Genomic DNA, 21,549 nt, shown 5'->3' with positions numbered 1-21,549 from the left:
CTAGGCACCAGCGAGGTGATCTGATAGAGGTGTATAAAGCCTTGAATGGTTTGAGCATGCTCAATGCTGATGGGATTCTCCCTCTTGCTCAGAAAAATCACCTGAGAGGGCATAAATTCAAATTGAGGAAAGACAGATGTAGGATAGACGTGCGGAAATTTGCCTTTAGCCAGCGGGTGGTTGGTTGGTGGAACAGACTTCCATCCCTTGTAGTGGAGGTTGATAACCTAAATAAGTTTAAGGCTCAGCCAGACAGGTATTTTGAACGAACGAACAGAGGGGTGAAGTGGAAGTGGGTTTTTTTTTTTTTTTTTTTGGCTGATGCTGCATAAGCTTGCTTTCTTGCATCAAATGCCTCTACTAATGCTAATGCTAACATTTAATTGCCCTGCGATTAAATAATTTGTTATTGGAACGGGGGCTAATTGCACCTAATCAATACAGATTCACTCCTGAAAGGCTCTGCGAGGACGCCCTTGTAGACTTCATTTCTTCTGTTGAACATTCCAGTTTCAAGTATACTCTTGCTATCTTTATTGACTTTGAGGGTGCTTTTGATTCCCTTTGGTGAGAAAGTGCCCTCGAACATTTACGTCATGCCGAATGTTCCCAGCAACTTTATCTTCTAATTAAGAGCTATTTCTCTAACAGATTTATCACCGCCAGATCTAAGTACAGACAAATTTTGTGTCAGGTCTTTCGAGGGTGCCCTCAAGGCTCCATTTTGGGCCCACTTTTCTGGAACTTTGTTCTGAAAGGTTGGATTACCCGAACCTTTGACGACGTGAAGATCATGGCATATGTGGATGATTTGACAGTCCTTGTTGGTGGCAATTCAAGGTCTTCTATTGAAATATCCGCTGAGAAAGTTCTATCTGATCTTCAACAAAAATCATACTTCAATCACTGATTACTATCTGGACATCCAGAGTACGCAGAAAACATCCGTAGGTGCATGCGTGAGTGTTGCTTTGGTTCTTTTTATTTTTATTCTTTAGAATTTTATGTATTTAATTTTTTCTTTAGTATAAGGGTGGTTAGATTTATAGGATCAATATAGTGCTTCCTTGCCTTACTTATAACCTTGTCAACAGCATTAATTATTTTTCTGTATTTTTTGTGGTTTAAGTTTTTTTTTTAAATTTAATCTGATTTTAATTATTATTTTTACCCTTCTATTCAGAGCATCTCCTTGGCAGTTTGGAAAAATATTAAGCAGTACATGAATCTGACATTCCAACTGGAGGTAATTTTCACCCATAAAGTCTGCTGTTACCTTGTGGTTGATATGACTGCACTATCATGGAAAAGAAAGTTCTAATGTCCTGAAAAATGAAGGTTTTTTTTCAGAAAGTGATGTCAAACTAGTCACCAGCTCATACACTGTAATTAGCAATTTGAATTTCTCTTTTTTTTTGTTAACACAAAAAAGAGAAATGCTAGCCCCACCTTTTTTCATGGATTACGTTTTTTACATTATTTATGGTGAAATGTGTTTCTCCTTTACTGAAATCTTCAATCGTATAAAAAACATAAATACATTTTCAGAATCTTCTCTTCATTCCTTTTTTTTCGTAAACTTCCACGCACATTATGTTAGTTGCAATTTGTGTGTGCCATTAAAAAATGCTTATGCACGCAATTGTGAAATTTATAATTAAAAGAGATTATCTTGGAAACAAATGCCTCTTGAAACATTTCTGAAGTAGACTCCTTGTGCAACAAACCAACGAGTGCCGAGCCAATAATCAACGAGTGTGCATTTAGTCGATGATGATGATGATGAAGAATAAACATTCTTTAACATTTGTAAGTCATAAATAATTTCTCTATTATTGTAATTTGCTTGATTTTACAGGCTACATTTTCATTTCTTTAGATAAATCAATCATTATTTAAACAAACTAATTAGCTAACTAATTTCATCGTTGAGAACGTAAACCCCTATTTTTAACCTTATGGGAAGAAACTCCCACTTTATGAGCATGCGCTAGTAATGAATTAACTGGTAAAGTTGAGAACTACCTGTACTTATACATAATATTTTAATTTTAATCCACAACTTATACACATTATATTGAATGACAATAATGGCAGACAAAAATGAGAAATGAGACTTAGCCATCTTGCTATCACAAGGGAAATTTATTGAATTTGTCCAAAAGCATGACTTTTATCTTTCTTATATTAACTAAATTAATGTGCTAACTCTACCCACAAATATCTGCCAAAACAAAAAAAAAAAAATTATTAATATTTTAAATGAAAATTGTGAAAATTCTGAATAGTATTAATAAAAGCTAACTAAAAATTTCTCTTGGTTAATTAATACTGATTTGTTAAACAAAATTTGTATGGTTACTTCAAAACTGTTTCAATTCAAAAATAATATTTTTTTTTCCCTTGATTTTTGAATCAACCAGGTTTTACTGTGTATTTCTTAAGGTTACTGTACTAAATGTGCACTACATCCATTAGCTACTATGGAGTTCCTCATTGAATTTATGCTTTTGGCAATGAAAGAAACATTTAATACAGTGGTTAGGAAATACCCTGGGATAGGTGTAGGGTTGTCTCCTAGGGCATTAACCACTGTTCATATATTGGAAAGATTTTGAAGTACAGCTACTCCCCGACTTACGTAAGGGTTGCATTCTGCGGCATGCTACATAAGTCGAATTTTACGCAAGTTTGAATTTCCCTAAAGGCGTAGGCAGCACTGGCAACTATTCGCAATGAATTTGATTGAAGTAAAAAAGAAATGTTCAACGAACATGAAAATAAAATTGTTTATTCAATTTTTTTTATCTCATGTGTAGGAAAAACTTCAGAAAAAGTGTACAAAATTAGAAAAGTGTGCAATTACAAAAATTTTACTTTAATGTTGAAACCAACGCGATGTTCAACCTATTAAACCATCCGTTGCTTGCCACGAACTTGACTTGTGGTTTGCCATACTTATTTTTAATATCTTCATAAATACTTCTTGTTGGCATGTTATCCTATAGGCAAAAAAATAGACAAAAAAAGACACCTGCCTAGGTGTCTTTTTTTGTTTGTGGTGGGGGGGCAGGCAAAATCACTGTTTCAAAAACTCATTGCTATTTTTTTTTACTAATATTTCTTGAGCTTTACTTGAAAATTAATTTGAAAATTACATATTTTAAAAAATGATTTTACTGATTTTGATAAAATTTTATATTTAGTTCTTATGTCATATAATTTGTTTGTTTTGTCGTTACAATAAAATGAAACTGAAAATGTTCTTTATTAATATTTTTCTTTAGATGAGGCTCCATGAAGGCATAGATGGGACTCCCAAATTCCATTTTGCTTTGGGCCCCACAAAGGTATAAGCACCACTGGTTGATCCATGTTCTTTTATACGCGCACTGTTCTTTAAAATAGTATTTAGTGTTGAAGCAGCAAGACCTAATTCCAGTGCTAGATGACAAACTTTGCACTGCTTCTTACTTCTTAACTATTTTCATCTTCTTTTCTAAATCATTTTGTTTTGTTTCCTAGCGTTGCCATCACTTGCACTTTCCATTGGTTGCTATTCCTTCATCATTGTAATAAGTATAAAGCATTGAATGGTTTGAGCATGCTCAATGCTGATGGGATTCTTCCTCTCGCTCAGAATAATCACCTGAGAGGACAAATTCAAATTGAGGAAAGACAGATGTAGGATAGACGTGCGGAAATTTGCCTTTAGCCAGCGGGTGGTTGGTTGGTGGAACAGACTTCCATCCCTTGTCGTGGAAGTTGATAGCCTAAATAAGTTTAAGGCTCAGCTGGACATGTATTTCGAACGAACAGAGGGGTGAAGTGGAAGTGGTTTTTTTTTTTTGGCTGATGTTGCATAAGCTTGCTTTCTTGCATCAAATGCCTCTACTAATGCTAATGCTAAAGTAAATAGGAATGAAGAGAAGATTCTGAAAATTTATTTATGTTTTTTATATGATTTGAAGATTTCAGTGAAGGGTTGTTGTTATTTGGTTTTTTAGGAGCATTAGCAAATAAGGCCATATTGGGGATATGCAGTGGTCATTCCCTGACCTTTCCACATCCTCCGTATTTGGTGGTCACGGGCTCGAACCCCAGTCTAATCAAGAAGCGTGTGTGCTACGCACTGCTGCTCCTGCCCACCTGGCTACGGAAGTGCTTCAGCGAAGGGGAAACACACTTGACCATAATAACGTAAAAACCCACACAATTCCTTAATGCAAATGCAATAAGATCGAGTTTACTACCCATTTATAATAGACTGCACAAACAGAAAAGCCCGATAAACTGGAAAGTGCAAATTGTTTTTATTGTTTTATGGTGTTTAAAATTTATTCTTATAATGGAACATACAATAACAATGTAAGTGTAGTGCATTCACCAGCCAGACTGCGTAGCCCATCCTCTCAGCCAACTAGTAGCATTTGTAAACCTGAAGGCCGTGTGTTTTGTTTTTGCATCCTTTAGTTAAAAGTGATTTTTTTTTTGTGTGTTTTGCTTATCTGACATAAATTTATATAACTAATACTATTTCTAAAAGGCCATTATAAAAATGACCTTTTAGAAAGTTAAATAGCTTAGTTATATAATGAAAATTTCAACTTTTACAACCAATGTTGTATTGAGTTTACATTATGATATTTTCACAATATCTCCATTTGTTCCTACGGGATGCAAAATAGGTTTCCATATTTTTTTCAGTTTGCACCGGCCGGCAAAAACTTACGTAAAGTCGAATTTACACAAGTTGAGTATTGCATAAATTGGGGAGTGCCTGTATTCCATGCAATCAATTAATGATTTGATTAATCGGGTGACAGCATCTTCATGGTAGATAGTACTAAGCACTGCTCACTTCTGATTCTGGTGATCAGTTGACCAGCTTTTAACCAGCAAGTGTTTAAATAAATGAAGTGTTTATATTCATGAAGCTAAAGAAATTTTAAACTAAACAGAAGTTTGTTTCAAATACACAAATGTTTGTAAGAATAAATACTTGTATATTTGTGCAAATGCTTGTAAATTACAAACATTTGTGTATTTCTTGGTCGAGTTAAAAATCACCGAGTTAAATTGCATAATGAGATATAGTAAAATCCCATAAAATCCAATGAGCTTCTTGGAAAGTGGGGGAGTACTAGTAAGAGTAGGAATTCGCATGTATCATCATTATAAGTATCATTTTGATATCTCACACATTATCTGCTTTTGGGTGGGGGATGGAAAAGGTGCCAACGCTAAACTACATTCTGGAATTGTTCAAAAATGTGGAAAATTTAACAGAATGTGGGGAAATAAGTTCATTTGCCACATATCTTTTACTTTTTTATATCTTTACACACATCTTTTACTTCTTTAATACTTATAGGTCTTTTTTCTACATGTGGCCAGATGAAACTATTTCATTAGTGTATAAAATACACAAATACACTCAAAGGTCCAAAAACCTTTGGGTGTATTTGTTTTAGTAAGAAAGGAATCAATATCTATTACTGTTGTTTATAATCTCATATCTAAAAACAATGTATGAAGAGAATAAATTTTTTTTACTAAAATTTTAGAATTTAAAAATTTTTTTAGAATTTTTGCTCACTATATTGACTATGGCAAGGTGCTGTACAAAGACAAAATAGTTATCGCTATACACATCACAATTGTGCATGAAGCGTAAGTTTTCCTCCCTCACAACTTGCTGAATGCGAGCTGGCATTTTATCTAAAAAGAGTCCATGCCTTTCTCCTCTATTCACTAATCTAGTTAACTGGCTCAAACTATCTGTATTTCGGTGGATGATACCCTGATGTGATGGTGATTTACGTGAAGTCCTGAAACAAAAGCAACACAATTAGAGATGGACAAGCTGAATAATTTTTGTGCAAAATAAAATAATTAAGAATGGCATTAATAAACTGATAATATCATAAAGGTTAAATGAAAACAACAGATTCACCGACACCTTGAATTTCAGTGTGTAGACAGCAGAGGAAAAAATATTTGTTACAAGAGGCAATTCAGAATTTCCAGCAACACATCCACTCTTCTACACAGAAAGAATTTGGTTATACTTTAGATTTAATTTGAATAGGCATTACATTTAATTACCCTCTATAAAAATTAGCAGCAGTAATTTTAGATGTCATAGCAAGAATCACATATCTTTTGTGAATATGTCATAATACTGCCAGATCACTTTACAGTATGACAGGATAGTTGCATATAGCTCATAAATTTATGTTATCGAACTCAACAGTACACATGATTGGAATTAAAAACAAAAAATTATCAGGTCATGTAAAAAGAATTGTAGCAAAGTGAAATTCATAAGTTAACTGGAATGTTCTGATGTGGATGAAACTCTTTTAAAAATGGTTTAAGTAGTAAAGGAGTAAAAATATCTTGATAAGAGAACTTTGTGTATTTCACTGGTTGAATAGACCGATTTAACTGTGTCAAAACACATTTTGGAAAAGTTGTAGGTGATGCAAAAGAAGTGAACAGTATTATCACCATCCTGAGCAGTTAAATTGGGTGGCCCAACATGCATGAATGATGAGTGGACAAAGACACTTTTATTGTGGATTTGACAGAGCCCCCCTTTAATTAAATGCCGAGAGAAGATTAAAATTCAAGAGTGAAACTCATGTAGGTGGTGAACTATCAGTAGACTGCATCACAATCCTTGTTTGCACTAATTTGATTGGCACAGAAATAAATGTTTGTTATAGGAAAATTTAAAAATCTGTAGCTTCAAACATGTTAAAAATTACTTACCTGTTTGATATAGTGAAATAGAAAAAGCTTAGATGAGCTGTATTTGAGTGCAAACTACTTTATTGGGATTGTGAGTTACACAGCTAATTAAGAAATTCCAATTCATTTGGACAACTGAACAGCGACTGTTCAAAAGAATGCACACCACATAAAGAGATTGTTTCACTTTCATAGGCACTGCAGTTATTTATGGATTACTGTTTGTTATATATATGCATTTTATATCTAAAAATTAAATTTTATTTGCTACTGCCAACAACTTCAAGGTCATGAGGTCACTTGCCTCTTGCTCAGAATAATCACCTGAGATGACATAAATTCAAATTGAGGAAAGACAGATGTAGGATAGATGTGTGGAAATTTGCCTTTAGCCAGCGGGTAGTTGGTGGGTGTAACAGACTTCCATCCCTTGTGGAAGTTGATAGCCTAAATAAATTTAAGGCTCAGCTGGACAGGTATTTCGAACGAACGGAGGGGTGAAGTGGAAGGGTTTTTTTTTTGTTTTTTTTTTGGCTGATGCTGCATAAGCTTGCTTTCTTGCATCATATGCCTCTATTAATGCTAATGCTAACTTCAAGGTTTCCAAGAAAGAATATTCATAAAGGTACATAGAAAATCCCTGGTACAAATCAGGCTAATCAGATTGGTCATGGTGGGCTACTGCAATTGAAAATTTCCATTCTTTTCGGGGTGCCAGCTCCGATTCTGATCATTTTCTAGAGGGAGCCAGATTGACGTATAAAATAGCACTAGTAGCAAGAGGAAAGGCTGAGTAAACTAAGTGGTAGAATGTAGAGAAATTAAAAGATAGACTTGAAACAAAATACCAGGTAGAGTTGGCCCAAAGACTGCAGGAACAGGAAAGAGTGACAAGATTGAGATGAACAGACTTGCACAAAGCTGCAATTTTGGGTGCAGCACATGTAACCTTGGGTGAGAACTCAAGGTCGAAAAATGAGGAATGGTATGATGACGAGTGTCGAGTAGCAGTAGAATTGAAGAGACAAGCCAGGCTGAAATGTCTACAGTGGAAGCAGAGCGAATAATGAACACTACGAGGAAAAACAGATTGCCGCAGCTAGGTTGTGTAGAAAGAAAAAGAGAGAAGCCTTGAGAAGGAAGGTCAACAAAATGATGGAACATTACAACAAGAAGGAAAGTAGAAAGTTTCATAAGAAGATTAAAGAAAGTACACAGGAATTCCGATCAAAATTTTACTGCATGTAGGGACAGTGAAGGGAACTTGCTGACTGAGAGAAAGGAGGTTCTGAAACAGTGGAAAAAGTATTTTGAGAGCATTTTGACAGGAGGTAATGAATTGAAATCCCTAGTTTCGAAGAAATTTGAAAAGTTATTAAGTGCTTAAAGAACTTTAAAGCAACAGGAGCTGATGGAATAACCGCAGAGTTTCTCAAGAATGGTGGAGCGACACTATGGAGAAGAATACATAATCTGATACTATTAATATGCTCTGGGGAAAAAATCCTGGATAAATGGACACTTGGAAATTTATGTAGATTTCATGTAGATTTCAAACAAGCTTTTGATTCGCTCAACAGAGAGGAAATGATAAATTAGGGGCGGCTCATCCATAGGCACTGCAGCACCCCAGCTATTTAAATCTAGATATACAGCAAAGAGCTATATGAAATTCTGTGAAGAACAATGCAACGTAATGAATATTTTTATTAACAGGACCAGCATATAGTATGCATATCCTCTATTTCCAGTAATTATTTCAATAATAAACAAATAAAAACACGAAACCATTTCCAAATTTGAAGTTTAATTAACAGTAGGCCTCACTGTGGACCAGGCAGTGACACATTTTGCATTCCAATGAATATCTGGTAGTTGGTTGCCATTGGCAACCAGCATATTAGCAACTTGCCAATATACATTTTTTTTAGGTGAAACAAATCAAAGTCACTGTAAAACGCACAGTGCACATTTCATCGTTGACCATGATTGGTGTGTAGCCACAATTTCGGTGTCATTTTGTTATTTGCCCAAAATCCCATTAAGTAACCAAATAATATCAGTGTTAAGTCAATACTCATCATTCAGTGTAATTATGTGATTACAACTTAAATGCGAATTCAGCTTGAACTTTGGTAAGTTGAAGTTATATTATGAGGTGATGTGTAAGTAAAAATTATTTCTACGACACACAATTTTGTGAAATTTGATTCAATCATGGCCTCCATGCTTCCCCATGAAGTAAATCGTGTGACAGTGAATAAACTTCAGCAAATTAGTTTTTCACAATTATCTCTCCAAGAAAAAAAATGCAATTAAAAAAGAAGGCCAAAGATTAAAATTTCTCAGCAGGGAATAAGTAATAATAAGAAATATATTTGCAGTTTTAAAACTGAATAGTACCAAAGGAAAAGTTGGCTTTGTAGTTGTGAAGTTAAAAATGCATTGGTTTGTTTTTCATGTTTACTGTTCGGAGGTGACTTAATGTGGACAGAATGAAATAAAAAAACTCTAAAACATGAGAGTTTGAAGAAACATATTGATAATGTGATTTCACTATCGCTTTTAGGAAGTGTAAATATTAAAGAACAGCTTAGTGAGGCCTACAGACTTTCAATCTGCAAACATAGCGGGGAAGTTACCAAGAAACGTGAGGTATTATCTAAAAAATAATAGACTGCATTCAATTTTGTGGATAGTTTGAAATTCCTTTACGTGGACATGATGAAAAAGATGATTCTAAAAATCCAGGAGTATTCAGAGGATTAATAAATTTTGCATGTACGTTAGATTCCAATTTAAAGAACCATTTAGAAAGTAATGCAGCATTTAAAGGCATTTCAAAAACTATTTAGAATGATATTCTTGACTGTTTGCTGCAAATATGCCAGGATGAAATAAAAAGAGAAATTAAAGAAGCTTCATTCATAGCTGTCATGGCTGATGACACAACAGATGTTTCAAAATATATACAAATGGAAATTGTTCTGAGATATGAACTGAATGGAGACATTTTTGGCATTTTTGGGTTTTTTTTCAAAAACCAAACAGCAGATGTAATATCAAAGTGCAGATAGATCAGATAGACATAATTCTCAAAGAAAATACTCAAAAACTGGTTGCCCAGACATTTGATGGTGCAAGTGTGATGAAAGGTAAAAAAATGGGGAGTACAGGCTAAAATAAAAGAAGTGTACAAAAAATGCACATTTTATTCACTGCTATGCACACCAACTGAATCTGATGACGAGAAATGCAGCCAGTAGTATCAGAGATTCAAGAATATTCTTTTCGAACCTCATGTTGATACCAATATTTTTCTCGAGACACCACAGCATTTCTCTGTTCTCGGAAAGCATATGGACAGCCATGTTGCCTGACCTTCTTCCACAAGATGGAACTTCAATATATGCACCGTGAACAGCTTTTATGAAAATTTTGAATCCTTATTATACAAAGTGCATGGAGGAACTGAATTAAATTTTGATAAGGCGATTTCAGAAGAAACTGGAATTTTGCACATCTTGAGTAATGAAAAATTCGAGTTCTGGTTAGAACTTTTCCATCAGATAATGTCTCACGTGGAAGTTATTTATAATCAAATGCAATCTCGAGAAATTGAGGCAGTTAAAATACATGAATATATAGGAAACTTTAAGAATGCCATTCTAAAAATCAGGAATTCGATGTACTGTGAAAATCCTTCAAAAACTATGGAAGAGGTGCGGGAGACTACTGAGGCATATCCCATGATTGAAAGAGAAAAACTTCTTATGGAATTACAGGTTTTCTTTAGCAGACATGATCTACACAGTTATTGCAAATTAACTGATGCTGAAATATATCTCAGAAAATAATCTAGCTGAAGTTCTTGGTGAACTTACAAAACTCATAAAAGTTCTTTTGAGCATTCTGATGACTACTTCAGAGACTGAATGCTGCCATTTGATGTTAAAAAGAATAAAGACATTTTTAAGGAGCACTATGAATCAGGAAAGGCTAAATGCTCAGGCAATGCTTTCAATAGAGAAAAGCTTGGTCAACTGTGCACCAAACTTGAATGAAAAAGTTATTAATCTATTTTCAACAAATAATAAAAACCGAAGAATAGATTTTGTTTTTAAATTAAAGTTCAAGTCTGTTAATGGTAAATGTCTAGTTAATGTTTTGTAGTATTTCTAACTTGCTTATTATTATTACTGTGTACACCGATGAGCCAAAACATTATGACCAGCGAGTCATTATGGAAATTGAAGCAAGTGCAGGTGAACTACAAATTGTGCATGGGTCAGAACACAGTATAAAAAACAGCTGTAAGGAGCTCCGTTAATTAGTGTTACTCTTGTTCTTCAGATGCGAAAGGCAGTGGATTTAAGTAAGTTTAATTAATTATTAAACTTAAAGAAGATTAAAATTCAAGAGTGAAAACTCATGTAGGTGGTGAACTATCAGTAGACTGCATCACTGATATTTTGCAAATATGGAGTTGTGACATAGTTCTGAGATATTTTGCAAATCCGAAGGCAAATCTCAGAGCATATCCGGTGAGCATTGATGAGCCATGGTTGTCCAACAACTTGCAGGCCACTTGTGGGTTTTCCCTTCTAGGACCATTTTCGGTAGGCACTAACCATGGCTGACCATGCACACCCCACCAACCATGCCGTTTCGGATATGTTCTGACCCAGTCGTCTGGCCATTACAATTTGGTCTTTGTCAAACTCGCTTAAGCATGCTGCATTTCCCATCTGAGCAACAAGAGTAACATTGATTAACAGAGCTCAGCATCAGGTGTTTTTTATACCGTGTACCGACCCTCACACACTGTAGTTCACCTGCAATTGCTTCAATTTGCATAATGACTCACTGGTTAAAATGTTTTGGCTCATCGGCGTATAACCTAATAAGTGACAGAGAAGATATAAGCTGATCTGTAATCAAGTCAAAAAGGAGGTTAGACAGAAGAAGGCAGATTATGAGAAATCCTTGGCAAAAGAGGAAGAGAAAAACAGCAAAGATTTCTTCACTTATGTAATCTTTAGAAGGAAGCAGATGAATCAGATTGGTCCGTTTGATATCGATGGTTCGACCTGTTGATGATCCTGCTCAGGTAACTGATAAACTGAATGAGTATTTAGTATCTACATTCACACACGAGGAGATATTCAGGGAGGGGTATGCCAGAAGTAGGGCTGGATTTACACATAAGCTAAACAAGCAAAAGCTTAGGGCCACATATTACAAAGGGCCTTGCTCCACCTTAAAAATTCTTTACAAAGGGCTTCATACATGGTATAGCTCAGGGTCACAACAAGTTTAAATCCGGCTCTGGCTAGAAGTTTATCAAATTCTAGCAGAAAGCTAAATGATTTTTTAATAACCGAGATCAAAGTAGAATAGAAATTGTTAAAGTTAAACACAAGAAAAGCAGCTGAGGTGGATGGGATCTATCCAGTTAACTGAAGATGGCAGCAAAGGAAGTAAGCAAACCCTGAGCCATAATTATCAGAGCCTCTTTGAACACAGGGGAGGTGCCCATGGATTGGGTTACTGCTACCTATATGCAGTACTCTTCCACCGTACTTTCTTCCTACTTCCTGGGTGGGGAAGGAGAAGTCTATTGTCTCTTCCCCTCCTTGCCACCCCATTTTCTTCCCTCTGGTGGGGCATAGGCATGCCTCACTGACCATCTGGGGTCGCCTTCTCTATTGACCCCACCTGTCTTACCTCCCCACCCTCTCTCTAACTTTGCGACTGCATCTAATTTTTTTTTTTTTTTTTTTTTTTTTTTTTTTTTAATGAAAATCCCAAACACGAGAGGTATTAGAACCTATAGTACTTAGCACCGTGCTTGGGTTGGAGGTTGAGAAGATGAAAGAAGATATTTGTTGACATTAGACTTGAACGTCTCTAGACGGTAATTTTCAGGAAATACGTATGAAGGAAGATTGTTCCAGAAAATGGCAGTTGAATGAATAAACAAGGAAGATGAAAAGTTGGTTCTGTGAGTTTGAAGTTGGACAGTAAATGGATGCTGGCCGGTGGCAGCACGTGTCTGGACTGTTTTGAAAGAGATAGTGGGAATTATAGAAGCCAATTCAGAAGAACAGTGCCCATGGAAGTATCTGTAGAAAAGGCATGCAGCAGAAACAGTGGTGCCTCCGTAGCCTGCTGCTCCTGCCCACCTGGCTACAGTGGTGCCTCCGTAGCCAGGTGGGCAGGAGCAGCAGTGCGTAACACACTTCTTGATTAGAACAGGGTTCGACCCCGTGACCACCAAATATGCAGGATGCGGAAAGGTCAGGGAATGACCATCCCATATTCCCGGAGCAATATGGCCTTAGTTGCTAATGCTCCAAACAAACAAACAAACAAACAAACAAACAGCAGAAACAGTATGTCTATGAGACAGAGAGTGGAGAGACTGTTAGAGAGGAGTCATTAATTAACCTAACTGCCCTCTTCTGAATGGAATTTAGACGCCTGAGAGAGGTTATGGGGGCACTGCCCCAGATGTGGGAACAATATTCCATGGTAGGGCAGTTTTGCGATTTGTACAGAGTGAACAGCTGTTTGGAAGAAAAGTAACGCCAAGAGGCAAAAGAGAAAACCAAGTTTTTTAGATGCAGAGGAAGCAATATTTGTAATGTGCTTGTGCCAAGAGAGATTAGAAGTCAGGGTAATCCCCAAAAGAGATATATCATTTTGCCTAGAAATTGGAGTGTCACCAAAGATAAGCATAGGAGCAGAAGAACCCTTTTTGTGAGATATAAGACAACACTGAGTTTTAGAAGGATTGAAATCAACTAAGTTGTCTTTGTCCCACTGGAGAATTATCTGGAGATCGGCATTTAAGGAATTTGTAGCAGATATTCGAGAAGTTGAAGCTGATTAAGCAGGGCAAGGTTTCTCAAAATAGAAAGTGGAATGCAATGTGCTATCATTGGCAAACCTATGAATAGGATTTCCAGTCAATGGAAGAAAGTCATTAATATACAAGAGGAAAAGAGCTGAACTTTGGGGGACACCAGTATTAGTGCATCTGAGAGGATCTTAGATCTGAGAGAATGTCTGTGACAACCTCAAGGATCCATTGAAACCAAATGAAATTTTTGGTCTAATGAAACCAAAATTATTCCAAACCCACACCCAAAAACTTAAGTCAACCATGCAACAACCCTATTACCATTCGGCCTACCTGCTTTCAGCGTAAAATATAGTAACTTTTTTTCTTTTAAGTCCTAGCCACTGAAATCTCAGGAAATTAGGTGGTAGGACCTGCCAGAGTAAATATAACTATATTAGGTGTACCTGATCTGCCTTCACGGGGCCAAGTGTGGGCAACGGTGGGTCCCATTAGGAGCCCAACAGCTAAAAGGCCAAATGAACAATGGTACAAAACATTACACATCACAATATCCATACACTTTTAAATCTTTGGCCTTTACAGTGTACTGTATCACACGACAATGTATACTACGCAAAGATGGGGGAAACCCCTGAAATATGCCTTTAGCCTGTGGTGGTTGATTTCTGGAATAAGCTTCCATCTGTTGTGGAATTTGACAACTTAAAAAAATTAAAAGCAGAACTAGATAAACTTTTGGAGTGAACAGGTTGGCGAAATGTTTTTTTTTTTTTTTTTTTTTTTTGCTGATGCTGTATAAGCTTGGTTTCTTGCATCATATTGCCTCTAATAATGTTAATGCTAGTCTCCCTCTAACTATGTGTTCTGAGGTTACTGCTACCCATATACATTTGACCAATGTTAAATTCAGTTGCCATCTCTCAGCCCATCTACTCAACTTTTCCAGATCCTGTTGCAGTAGCATAGTATCATTACTGTCATTACTAACCCTGCCAACCTTCGTATCGTTTGCAAACATACATATTAACTCTGATATACCTTCATCAATATCACTAATAAACGCAGAAAACAACAATGAACCCAACACTGAACTCTGGGGGACTCCACTAATAAGATTATTCCACAAAGTGTAGTGTCCACTGAATACCACTCTCGGTCTTCACCCATTCTTTTATACATTGTAGCAACTTGTCCTTAATGCCATACTGCTTCAATTTGTATAGTAGTCTTCTATGTGCCACAGTATCAAAAGCTTTCTTAAAATACAAGTATATGATATCAAAATTATTTTTTGCATTCAGTTCCTTTGTGACCACATCACAGAAATCACTTCCACATCACTTCCCTTTAACAATACTCATGCTGTGTCTGAAATATTACTGCTGTCTAGATGATCCTGCAATGCTACCTTAACGAGTGATTCCATTATTTTCCCCGGAACACAAGTTAATTAAACTAACAGGTCTGTAGTTACTTGTAGTAGTAGTAGTAGTAGTGGCATGTGATGCAAGAAAGCAAGTGTATGAGCTTATGCAGCATCAGCCAAAAAAAAAAAAAAAAAAAAAATCACACCATTCCCTCCAAATGCCTGTCCAGTTCCTCCTTAAATTTATTCAACCTATCAAATTCCACAACGACAGATGGAAGTTTGTTCCAGCAATTAACCACCCGCTGGCTAAAGGCAAATTTCCGCACATCTATTCTACATCTGTTCTTTCTTAATTTGAATTTATGCCCCCTTAGGTTCATAATCTGAACAAGTGGAAGAATCCCATCAGAATTCAGCGTGCTCAACCCATTCAAGGCCTTATACACCTCAATCAGATCACCGTGCAGGTGCCTAGTCTCCAGCCACTGCAATTTGCAGAACTTAAGCCTCTCTTGGTAAGAGGATCCCTTCATTCCCTCACCAATCTTGTTGCCCTTCTCTGTACACTCAAGTGAATCTACATCCTTCCTAAAATAAGGCCTCCAGACCTGTACGCAGTACTCAAGGCATGGCCTGACCATTGCCTTATACAGAGGGACAATCACCTCCTTCTCCCTGCTAGCAAAATTCCTATATATCATTGACAAAACCCATGACGTGCCCTGGCAGCCTGTCTACATTGCTCAGAAAACTTCATATCTCACTGCACAATTACTCCCAGGTCTTTTTCATTTTCTACCACCTTAAGTGTAGTACCACACAGTTGGTACGTTTCTCTGGGGTTACTTCTACCCATATGCAGTACTTTGCATTTGTCAAGGTTAAACTTTAGTTGCCACTTCTTAGCCCATCTGCCCAAATTTTCTAGATCCTGTTGCAGTAGCACACTGCCATTAACAACCCTGCCAACCTTTGTATCATCTGCAAACTTCGACATTAAGCCTGATATACCTTCATCAATATCATTGATAAATATACAAAACAACAGTGGACCCAACACCGAACCCTGTGGGACTCCACTAATAACATTAGTCCACGAAGAGCAGCACCCATTGATTACCACCCTCTGTCTTCTCCCACTTAACCATCCTTTTATCCATTGTAGCAACTTACTCTTAATACCATTCTGCTCCAATTTGTATCACTTTTTGAACCCTCTTTGTGAATTGGGGACGCATTTGCAATCACCAGTCCATCGGGACCTCTCCTGAGTCCAAGGAAGCTTTCATAATTATGGCTAAGGGTTTAGTACATAATCACATAATTTAGTACATAAAAAATTTTCATAATTAAATGAAGTCGTACCTGAATGAACATCTTCCTCAGCATTAGATTTGGCGTGGAGGCCATATGGAATGGACTCTGAGGTCGCCTGATCTGACGCCAATGGATTTGTTTTTGTGGGGTTACATGAAGGACAATATGTACATCTCTCCACTTCCAACAACACTACAGGAGCTGAGATCATAGAGGCCTTTGGTAAAATTGATCGCAAAATGAAACAAGCGTGTGGCCGGGGATTGAATAGCGCTATGATATTGCTCGAGTTACTTACTCATGGTGCCCACATTGAACTTTATACCAATGACTTTATGCACCATCATAAAACGTATAGAATTAATCTTTCAGCTAGTATGTGTTTCAATAGTGTAGCTTGAAGTAATTCTGAATAAAAAAAATATCAAAATCGGAAACATCATTTATGGATACCTTGTATATATATAGCAATATTCATATATACATAAAACAATGAATATGAATTATTGTTATATATTAACAAAATAAGATAGATACAGTACAGTACAGTATAGTACAATATAGTACAGTACAGTACATTAGGCATTCAGTTGCTAATTACTTGGTTGAGGGCAGGCTACTCTTTATAATTCTTTTTATCTGATAGGAAACCTTACTCCTGCAGGCTTGTGAGTTGAGAAATATGTGACAATGTATATTGTGAAAATTTATGAGATGAAGAGGTATTTCGAAACATTCTGTGCATTTGATTGAGTCTGGAGAAGTTAGATTTGGAAAGTGGAATGAAACTGAATTTTCTCTTTTAAGTTATATATATTTGGTGAATCACTTGCATAAGTTATCACGTTACCTGTAGTACCATAAGCATGTAGAGGCTCTCATTATAATCTTCACAATTACCTGGCCTGTAGCTTACTCCCACTATCATTATTCCTTTGCTTCCAACTATCTCACACCATACAGATTCTATACTAGAATGTGAAACGTCTGAATCCGGGAAAGCTTTCGTAGCATTCAGGCTGGTTTTGATAAGAAGCATTATAACCAACACCCCTCCTATCTTCCCTATCCTTCCTAAATACATTATATATACTGTACTGAAACTCATCATCCCCTATCTCCAGGTGCCACCATATTTCCGTAAGCCATATTATGTCAGAGTTACTTGTTCTAACAGGAACTAGTAGTTGTTGATGACTCTATTGTCATCAACAACTGGAAATGGGGAACATGCTATGTAAAAAGGATAGGTGGAACTGGACCAGGGTATGTCTGCCAGGGGCAACGATTGATGACGTTGTACAGTGGATATCATCTTTTAAGGGCACAAAAGGTGATACTGTTGAACACATTGGCACTAATCATATTAAGAGTAGGAGACCGGCAGAATTACTTAATAACTACAGGTCACTGTTGAAACAAAGCCGTGAATTAGGGTTGAATTTGAAAGTGTCTGCAATTCTTACCTGACATGACAGGAGGAGATATATGATGAGAGCCTTGTCGGTCAATTCGGCCATGGAAAGATTGTGCAAGTCTCAAGGGATAGAATTTTTTTCAGCCTGGTCTGTACTTGTTAACAGGAGAGACTACTTCTACAGGGATATACTTAAATACACTTAAATAGAAAGGGTGCAAGAATATTTGCTGATGCTATCGAGGCAGTGTTAGGTGGGTCGGACAACTGCTAGCTTGCAGGGATATAAGGACTAATAGATTAACAGTAGCCACTGGCAGAGGTGAAAGTGATTCTTGCACTGCTTCTATTGGAATCAGCAGTAGCCTGGAAAACAAGATGCAGGGTATTTCAGAGACTGCTGGGAGTCATTGCAGTACAAGTAAACACATGGGTTGTGTTAGAGTTGCTAAGAACAGGAACAAGTGCATGTATACTTGCATGTACACCAATGCTAGGAGTTTGGTAAATAAATTTGATGAATTTGAGGTATTGCTCAAAACATCAAAGGCAGATATTGTTGGGATATCAGAGACATGGTGTCACACAGATATAAGGAATACAGAACTGGAATTTGGGGGATACAATGTGTATAGGAAGGATAGACAGGATAGGAAGGGAGGAGAGGTTATGCTATTAGTTCAGAAACACATAAAATCCAAGGAAGTGAAGCCAGTCGACATAGCTGGACAATGCAGTGTCGAGTTAGTCTGGTGTGACATTTCTTTCAATGGGAGAGCAATGGGAGATCAAAATTGAGAGTAGGAGTGTGTTATAGGGCTAATGACTCTGATGAGTATAATGAGAAACTGTACAGGGAAATAGAGTGGGCCAGAAAATCAGAGAGTCTTATAATGGGGGATTTTAATTTCCCAGATATTGACTGGAATCTGTGGGTTGGTCACTCATACACTAGAAAGGTTTTGTGGATTTATTGGATGATTGTTTTCTACATCGTAGTGGATGATTGTTTTCTACTACATCAGCATGTTCAGGAGGCAACTAGAGGGAGTAATACTCTTGATCTGATTATCAGTAGTGATTGTTCATGCACTAAGAATCTGCAGATAAAGGAACCACTAGGTTGTATAGTTAGCTACCCTGACCCACCCATTAAAGTTATTTAATTTCGCTTCCCTGGCATTTGTTATCTGCCCATTTGAAATGTTACTACCCTGAGAACATTTTGCTTATATGTTCTGTTGCGGTAACAAATAAGAACTCTCCAGAAATAAGAACTCTCCAGGAATATTATTCATGTCCTCACATGAATAATAATATTACCTTTATTCCCCTTAAAATCTGACAGTCTGTTGGTGACGTCATTAACAGTTGCTCCCAGCAGACATATCCTGGTTCTAATCCACCTATCCTTAGTACAAAAAATATTTCCTGTTTCCCCTCACAATGGAGTCTCCTAATAGAACTAAGTCCTTTTGAACGAGAGTAGTTTTGCACTTGGTTATTTTGTTCTGGGGCCTGAGTAGGGAGTGAATCACTTAGTAGGTTACTAGAGTCTTGAGTCTCTGACAAGCTCTCGGTTACATTATTCTCCAGGGCAACCACCTGTTTTTTCTGTGACTCAAATTGTTCTAGCAATGGACCAAATTTTAACTTAAGATTGATACACTCCTTACAACGGTGACAAAGAAAAGCATCGCCAGGTGAACTATGATTATCTAGGTCGACCTTGGAATACATGCCACAAGTTCTGCAAAGGATAAAATCATGACTCATCCAGAAATCGCCATTGGCTATTTCTGTAAGATGAAGTGTTCAAGGTGGACCTTGTAACAACCATTGTACAATTTACTAAATATTAATACAAGAAACTCTCAAAAAATTATATTTATAATATTAAAAAAAAAAAAAAAAAAAATCAAACTATTAGAGAAAAAAAACTTATCAAAATAAACTTTACAATATACTAAATAATCTTGGAAATCATGCTCTACTCCACAAATTCTGCTCTAATCCCCTCTTATCTATACTTCTTTGCTTTCATTATGAAGGCATGTCTTCAATGCATGTCTGCTTGCTATGAATGCCAACAATCGATGATTAAGTATAAAAAAAATACTCAGCATTAATTATTTGCAGATGTCACGAACTGTAGTTGAGCTTAAAATCTGAAGAAATGGAAAATATCTTTCAGCCAGAATTAACTGAAGTTAAAGCCAGCAGTCATTTGAAGAGAGCTTTTATTGAGAATGATATTCTCACTTTTTAAAGAAAATATATCAACAAAGGATTCGTTTCTAATCTTTCAAGCAATGCTGTTCGGTTTATTGTGCTATTTGGCAGCATTTGTGAAAGCCTTTTTTCATTAATGAACAATATAAAGTCCAAGTCACAGTCACATTACTGACAGATGAACATTTATGCAATGTACTTCGTTCTGCTACATGAAGTGCAAATACTGAATTTTTGGCAAACAAAAACAATGCCTAATATCTCACTAAAAATGTAATTTGCCAATTTGTATACTGAATAAATAATAACCCATTGAAATTTTTTCTTTACATTTGTAATTTTAATGATAAAAGTATTTTTAAGGGCTGTTTATATACATGTGTTTCTAGTCGTACACAGGCATCTTGATATGGCATACATATGAGAAAATAGCTAGATAACTGTGACATATCTTTGTAAATTTTTCTTACTGGCCTGAAAAGAGTTGAAAATTTCTCAATCTGGCCTCATAAAGGTTGGACACCCCTACTCTAGGGGAAGGAATTTCTTGACAGTTACTTGTGCAGCTCCAGACAAGATTTTGGAAGCATATAACAGTATGGGAAAGACGCATAATTTATGACTTATTTTTTAATGTGAAAACATCTTTGGCAGCACCTACTAAATTTTTCAGACTGAAATAAAACCAATTGGTAATGAAACTGCGAAACGGAAATGCTTATGTCACTCCCTCTGATGTTGAACTGGCTTATCTGTTTCCGCTATGCCTCACTTCTCCTATATCACTCACTAACGTTAATTTGGTAAAGTAGCAGGCATGATCGTAAACACTACATCATTCATAACTTCGGGTCTAAAATGATATGTACAATGACTGTTTACGAATGCAATAATACAAATATTTCACTTCCTGCAGTAGTTTTTGATTTTGATGTCATACTATTCTACATATGGATTTTGCTATGTTTATTAGTTATTATTTTTCTAATTTAAATATTGAACATGTATTGCAACCTCAAATTGACAAAACTGTCAAAGGAAAAAATGTTTTAAATTGTTCTCAATACGTTCTACGTTGATATCAATATTTGTAAAATAATAGCTAAACGATTTTTGAAATTTAACGAAAATTTTCAAAACGATTTTCCTTCCTGAAGCTGACAATGCTTTTCGACTGTATGTTGTGATCACAGGAATGAACATGAAACTTAAATAGTGATTATTTGTCTTCGCACATGTGCGTAAAAGCCTACGCATCGGAGATTGAATATGGCAAACTAACATTAACAGAATTCTCGTGTAATTTAATTTTTACGGTTTCTGCAATTAATAGTTGCGTATAATTATGTTGGACATTAAGTATTTTGGCCTCATTAAATAAAAAAAAATATGTTTTTCATTAATGGCATGAAAGGCTAATTCTGACGCTGCCAAACGAGAAGTATGAACTGAGGCCTCATGCTGATTAACACAAATATTCAGAGAAAAACACATCGAACCTTGGTAAGACGAGTCACAACCACCGCATGAAATGTTGTATACCAGGTCATTAATTTGTGTCGCAAACGAGGAAAGAACCGAGCGATTGTT

The 21,549-nt window shown here is 36.3% G+C and overlaps 1 protein-coding gene across 2 annotated transcripts in view; it reads right to left on the bottom strand.

Annotated features, from left to right (window-relative positions):
• Nucleotides 1-21,549, bottom strand: part of LOC150081121 (ubiquitin carboxyl-terminal hydrolase 24-like) — a 908,750-nt gene that overhangs the window by 228,858 nt on the left and 658,343 nt on the right. For both annotated transcript variants that reach the window (XM_090381072.1, XM_090381073.1), the window contains exon 46: nt 5,600-5,831. In XM_090381072.1, the coding sequence (XP_090237198.1) occupies nt 5,600-5,831 (232 nt within the window). The remainder of the gene's footprint in view (nt 1-5,599; nt 5,832-21,549) is intronic.

Source organism: Mastigoproctus giganteus, chromosome 9 (genome assembly GCF_048544385.1).
Source record: "Mastigoproctus giganteus isolate SK-2022 chromosome 9, ASM4854438v1, whole genome shotgun sequence".
Taxonomy (NCBI): domain Eukaryota; kingdom Metazoa; phylum Arthropoda; class Arachnida; order Uropygi; family Thelyphonidae; genus Mastigoproctus; species Mastigoproctus giganteus.
Note: the sequence above shows the minus strand (reverse complement) of the source record. Positions and strands in the feature narration are given on the sequence as shown.